Source organism: Buceros rhinoceros, unplaced genomic scaffold (assembly GCF_000710305.1).
Source record: "Buceros rhinoceros silvestris isolate BGI_N320 unplaced genomic scaffold, ASM71030v1 scaffold10087, whole genome shotgun sequence".
Lineage (NCBI taxonomy): Eukaryota > Metazoa > Chordata > Aves > Bucerotiformes > Bucerotidae > Buceros > Buceros rhinoceros.
The window spans coordinates 87,248-94,127 of record NW_010421590.1 but is presented as its reverse complement, the minus strand read 5'-3'; the positions used below and the strand labels follow the sequence as shown (position 1 = coordinate 94,127).

Below are 6,880 nucleotides of genomic sequence, written 5' to 3'. Positions count from 1 at the left end.
GTTCCTCCATGTTGAACCCAGGACAAGAAGGCATTCAGTACCACAATGATAGAAGCTGAGGAATGCAGTATCCTTGTGCCTGTTTTAATCGTGCAAGAGGTTTTAGTTTCTGTTGTGATTGTTGATCAAAGACTTGGTTCAGGAGCAACACGTAATGCCCTTTAACAGAGTCCTCCAGCCTGCTGCTCTCTTCTCTCCCATTCTCCCTGTAGCATGAGATATGCAAAGCCTGAAAGAAGTCATTCCCCGCCCCCCACATTTTTGTCCCGTATGTATTTATTTATTTAAGAACGAAGGAGGAATGGGATGTATTAGATGCTAGAAATATGGGAAGTACAGAAGGTTGCCTTGATGTAGAGCGTGAAAAGAGGTCATGAGAAAGTGAGGTATACAATTGATGACCTTACATGGGAAGAGCAAGCTTGGGTAAAACACAAATCATAAATGATCCTCATAAACAGAAATATTATTGTGGAGATGTAGAAGTCTTGACATAAAAGGGAAGAACTGGAAGATGAATAGTTGCTAGATGTGGAGCAAACCTGAAAGCATATACCCAAAAAAGCATCTGTGAAGCAGAAAAGATTCAGAGCAAGGTGGTCCTCATATATTTCTTATATTTGGTTTATGGGATTAATGACTTGATCTTGCATTACGGCGGTTTCGTTTTTCATTCCTTTTCCTGTGAGAGACCCCAAAATAAAATTTGAAGGGGAAATTTCTTACTCTGCTTTTTCCTCTTTCAGTCCAAAGGCTTTTTCTACATGGGAAAGAAAGACATTTCAAACTGTATTTAGTTCATCTAGTGCAAACTTATGTCTTCTAATTTTAAGCTAACTTGGAAAAGTGTATTTTAACCAATAAAGCTTTTTACATAATTTACATTTGTTTGGCATCTATTGAAAATACTCTGATTGTGTCTTCCTTTAAGAAAAAATTGAAAAAAATATGTTAGACAGGACTACTCTGACCATTGTAAGTTTTTCTGGAGTATTTCTATAAATATCAGAAATCTTTGTGAGCTCTTGAATGTTTTTAAAGAACTAATTGTTCTTGAGTGTTTGAAGAAGTCTGGGCTGATTTCAAGACACAGGTTGAAAGTTGATGACTATCAGAAAGCAACAAACAAACCAAAAAGCCACTCCTAGAACTGATGAGAAATCTCTTCCCTTCTCAAGTATGTCTTTCATTTTGACTCTTGTGATGCCATCACCTTACTGAACATCTTGCTGGGAAGACAGATCTTGAACTTTTAGTTTTGAAAGTCCTCTTAGAGAAGCAGCAAACAATCTTATTTCCTCTTTTGGTGCTAAAAGGGAGATTGGGAGTCTCTGTTATTTGTGACAGGAAGTGTTTGGGACATGCATTATCAATATAAAATTTCAGTAAAAATTTGACATTGGAAACGGAGCCCAATCTTTTAATATGGTAATCACAGAACTGCGTTAGGATTCAGGCTCGATCACAACTTTCATTTATTCTTGGGTTTAAATAAATATATTAGTGGTGATCTGATAACAAGTTGTTGCTGGTTTAGTCTGTTAGAAAGTAATTCAAGCATTTGTTTGTTGTTCTCTGAAGTGTTGAGTTGGTTGTATAACAAAGAAAAGTAAACTGTCCTGTTCCTTGACATGGATTTAAGAAGTCAGGCTTGTGATAGGAACTCTATGCAGTATTTCTCTGAAATATCCCTCAAACTATTTCAGCTACAAATCTTCAGAAATCCTGTCTGCTTGCTAGAGCTCTGGCAGGTGTTGGGGCATTTTTTGTCTTCATAACTGGTTTTTAATGCTTTCATTAAAATAAGTAATTATTGACTGTGATAATCAGATGAAAAACTGCAAAGAACAAAGAGAAAATTTATTTCTCTCTCTTCTAAGCAAAGTGGAACTGACATTCTTAGGTGAAAATACCATTTCTGCAATTTCATCCAAACAACTGCCTTGTGATATTAGCATAGTAAAGTAGTTTAAAGATCCTCCTTCTGACTGTTAACTGCTTTAATTTGCCGTAGGATGATGCCTGGTGCAGAAGTTCAGGAGACAATACCCATCTTCTGAACAGCGCTGTGGTGTTTATAAGTCTGTACATCAATTTCATTTGCCACTAAGGTGCTTGCACTTGCAAAACCAGAAAGTCTGCCCTCTGAGGAAGGGATTGTGTTGGGTAGCTGCTCAGGGTCCCCAAGGGAAGGGAAAGCAGAGCCCTGCAAACAGGGAGGTGGTGAAGGGCTGCATTTTAGTGCAGGTCATGCTGTGCCTGAAGTCCCTGGCTTTGTGGCTCTTAAAGGTGCCAGGGTAGAGGCTAGCAGGGTTAGGATCTAGTGTTTATAAAATACTCCTGCTGGTAAGAGTGCATTATAGTTCCTTAATGGAAAAAGCAGTAAGCCTGGAAGTGATGTAGGAAATGATTCTTGCAGCATCTTCCTGCTGTTGAGTATCCCAGGGGAAATTTACAAAGACTTTGGGAAGATTTGTCTTTTAATGGGAACTTTTTTAAGAATGGGTATAGTGCTGCTTCAGCTCATGGTAGGTGATAAATCTGATCCACTGTGTCTGTGAAGAACAGAGCTTTTCTTGTGATCTTGCTTTGGGATGAGGATGTTGAGTTTTGAGGGACTAGTTTGTTCTGTCTTGTATCATTATAATTTGGCGGCAATTTGTGCATGCATTTAACTTGTTCTGCAAAGAGGTAGCACATACCCAAAGCACCAGAACTCTGGAATCACAAAATCAGAGCTGTTTCAGTAGAGGTTGTGGTTATTCACATTTTTGCTGAAAGAAACAGAGAGGGGGAATTTTTAACATGGAGACATATCTTAAGTGTTACTCTGTGAGGTGGTTTAGGAATTGTTTTGCTCATGTCATTTCTGCTATTCACGAGGTTTCTGTTGCTGCCATAATAAATTACCTTTTCCTCTGTGATACCTTTCGTGAATTATGAGGCCATGAAGCCAGCGGGCTTTATTTAATTAAAAACTTTTCTTATTAGCAGTAATGACTAAAATTCTGGAAGTGTTTATATCATTCTTAAAACATTCTGCTTAAGCCATATGAAAAACTGTTTCATGTTGAGCTTGTCTATGCAGAAGTAGGCTGCTGTCATCTCTTAGATTTACCATCTGAAATAGGAGAAGCAAGAAGGGTTGCACTGTAGCCAGTGGTGGAGCAGTTTTCCAGTGCTTTATCACAGGAAGGTCAGGCAGCATGGTGGTGGTGTTGTCAGGTACCTGGTCACGCAGAAGCTATGGAGTGGATGCTTACAGCTACAAAGTTAGATGGTGTCATGTTTTGTGGGGATTTTTTTAATTATTCTTTGCCGTGGCATCTGTTGTGAAGGTGTACCTCAAGTCACTTTCTTACATTTTAGTAAGACTTTAATCAGTCTTGAGTAAGGTAAAGAGGAATATCTGTAGTAGTCTAGTGGTCATGCTTGCGCTGTATTCTTGTAACTAAAAAAAATTTTTAAATTTTGTCCGTGTAATCTGTACTGAAATATGTGTCAAACTGAGGAAGTTCATTCTCAGACACTTCATTGTTAGTTAGTTAAGAACCCAAGAGGGGAAGATCCCAGGAAGTTAAGCTGTTGTCTCAGTGCTGTACATGCCCTGCAATATGATCGTGTGTTGAAATGGTATCTTTCCTCTAGATGAAGCCTTCTGAGCTATTGCACAGCATGGGGGTTTTTATAACACACACAGATTGAAAGTTCACAGCTCTGTAAAAGGTACTTGAGTTACAGTCAGGAGGAATATTCTCTTTGCACCTAATAAAATTGTTGTAGTTTCCAGGACACTGCTGTAGTTCCCTTCAGGGAAAGCTCAAAGCTGCTAGTTGTGTGGAGCCTGACGGAAGATGAACAGGTAGAAAATGTGGGTTGTAACTGCAGGTAACAGTGAGAACGGAGAGCTGGTACACAGCGATAATTACATGTTAATTAAGGAGAAGAAGAGGAAGGCAGGTAGATGTGGAATGTAAATGCTGTGGAAGAGACTGACAGAGAGAAAAGAAAAACATAGACCATATGCCTGGGTCCCGGGTCTCGGAAAGTGCCCCTGCAGTGACCTGCTGGAGCAGAGGGCAGCTGCAGGAGGAGCATATGGGGCTGTGTTTCTGTGGTGTGTGAGATGTTGTTCACCTTGTCCAGCCCTTTCTAGGTTGGGTGCTACAGAGGTTAGGAGACTCCTCCCCAGTTCTGCTGTCACCTTAACAGCTGGTTCCTGTCGGCACAGAAGGGTCGGCTGGTGATGAAGCTTCTGTCTGTACATGGGGACTGTGTTACAGGGCTGGAGGCTTTGCAGCCTGGTGCTTTGCAGATCCGCAGCAGGGCTCTTGAAGCCAGGCGTCAGCGTCCTGACTGTAACCACAGAATGGGTGTTTAACAAAATGAAATTAGTATCGCAGCGGTAACTCTGCACATACCATATGACATATCCATCCATTCCATGTGCCCCAGAAATGTACTGGAAATTCTGGAGATAACGTGCTTAATGTTATCTCCTACCTCACTTAATTTGATTTTATTTGAAAGTGTGTTGAAATTAAGTTGCAGAAACTCAATGTTTTGGGAGCATCTGCCAGTTCACATGCTTTTCTTAGTGTCTGTTACCATGTAATGGGTACCAGTGTCTACCATAATGTCAGATACTTTTATTTTAAAAATGAATAGCAGAGAAGGACATGGATACCTTCCATGATGTTTGAATGTCCTGGCAGTCAGGTGAGGACTCTGGTGACTGGATAAAAGGAAACATGGCACTCATTTTTGAAAAGGATAGAAAGAAAGACCCTGGGAACTACCAATCTGTCAGCCCCACCTCTGTGCCTGGGAAGATTGTGGAACAGGTCCTCATAGAAGCTCTGCTAAGGCACGTGGAGGACAGGGAGGTGATTCAAGACAGCCAGCATGACTTCACCAAGGACAAGTCCTGCCTGACCAACCTTGTAGCCTTCTGTGATGAAGTGTTTACATCAGTGGACAAGGGAAGAACTATGGATATCATCTATCTGGGCTTCTGTAAGGCATTTGATGTGGTCCACTACAACATCCTCTTTAAATTGGAGAGATATGGATTTGATGGGTGAAGTGATTACATCAGTGGACAATGTAATGGAAGAGGGAAGAGCTATGGAAGTCATCTATCTGGGCTTCTGTAAGGCATTTGACGTGGTCCCCCACGTCATCCCCCACAATGTCCTTCTCTTTAAATTGAAGAGATATGGATTTGATGGGTGGACTGTTTGGTGGATAAGGAATTGGTTGGATGGATGCATGCAGAGGATGGTGGTCAATGGCTTGATTTCCTGCTGGAGATCAAAGATGCGTAGTGTCCTTGAGAGGTGCATGTTGGGACCAGCACTGTTTAATATCTTTATCAATGACATAGCAGGATTGAGTGCACCCTCAGCAAGTTTGCAGCTGACACCAAGCTGAGTGGTGTAATTGACACACGTGAGGGATGGGATGCCATCTGGAGAGACCTGGACAAGCTGGAGAAGTGGGCCTGTGTGAGCCTCATGAGGTTCAACAAGGCCAAATGCAAGGTACTGCATCAGGGTTGGGTCAAACTGCAGAATCAATACCAGCTGGGGGACGATGTGATTGAGAGCAGCCCTGCGGAGAAGGAGTTGGGGGCAGTGGTGGATGAAGAGCTGGATGTGAGCTGACAGTGCACTTGCAGCCCAGAAAGCCAACTGTGTCCTCAACTGCATCAAAAGCAGCATGGCCAGCAGGTTGAGGAAAGTGATCCTGTTCCTTTACTCTGTTCTGGAGAGACCTCACCTGGTGTACTGTGTCCAGCTGTGGAGTCCTCAGCACGGAACCTGTTGGAGCAGGTCCAGAGGAGAGTGCCTCTCTCTCTGATCACAAAAATGATCAGAGGGATGGAGCACTTCTGCTGTGAGGACAGGGTGAGAGAGTTGGGTTGTTCAGCCTGGAGAAGAGAAGGCTCCAGGGACACCTTATTGCAACCTTTCAGTACTTAAAGGGGGTCTATAAGAAAGATGGGGACAGTCTTTTTCACAAGGCCTGTTGTGATAGGAGAAGGGGTAATGGTTTTAAACTAAAAGAGGGGAGATATAGATTAGAGATAAGGAAGAAATTCTTTACTGTGAGGGTGGTGAAACACTAGCAAAGGTTGCCCAGAGAGATCCCATTGCTGATAACATTCAAGATCAGGTTGGATGGAGCTCTGAGCAACCTGATCTAGTTGGAGATGTTCCTGGTCACTGCAGAGTGGATTGTACTAGATGACCCAAAGAGTTCTATGCTTTTATGAAATACAGACTTTTGTACCAATACTTGGAACACTGTCAAGTTTTTTAATAAGTTCAGCAAGTCCCTAAGAACTTGTGAGAAGGAGATGTAGACCAGCACTAGCAGGTGTTCATGTGCAGCTGTAAGCAGCGTTAAGGGATTTGTACAGCTGAGAAACTCCATGCTGTGGATAAGCATGAAAACGTGAGAAATGTGGACACCACTTTTGCCCTTCTGTGGCTTTTTTGAAAGGAGGTAACCATGGATAAATACTCTTCACCTTTATCCAGAGGATTATGAGGCTTTTGCAAATGTATGTTGTCTTTCATTTGGGAAGAATGTTAATCTGTTCCACCCCATGTGTAGTAACAACTCGGGTGGGGGGGGCTGTGTTCTTGCAGACCTACATTGGTTCGATTGTTGCCTCAGTGAACCCCTACAAGAGCATTGCAGGACTGTATGACTGCACCGCCATGGAGCGATACAGCAAGCACCACATGGGAGAGATTGCACCTCACATCTTCGCTGTGGCAAACGAGTGCTACCGCTGCCTTTGGAAGCGCCATGACAACCAGTGCATCCTCATCAGGTAAATGGCTGGCGCCGGTTTGATTATACCTGCCGT

At 42.4% G+C, this 6,880-nt stretch overlaps 1 protein-coding gene across 1 annotated transcript in view; it reads left to right on the top strand.

The window, feature by feature from the left end:
* Positions 1 to 6,662: 6,662 nt before the first annotated feature.
* MYO10 (myosin X) overlaps positions 6,663 to 6,880 on the top strand; it is a 76,077-nt gene continuing 75,859 nt past the window's right edge. The window contains exon 1 of the mRNA XM_010139728.1: positions 6,663 to 6,844. Within this exon, the coding sequence (XP_010138030.1) occupies positions 6,729 to 6,844 (116 nt within the window). The 5' untranslated portion in view covers positions 6,663 to 6,728. The remainder of the gene's footprint in view (positions 6,845 to 6,880) is intronic.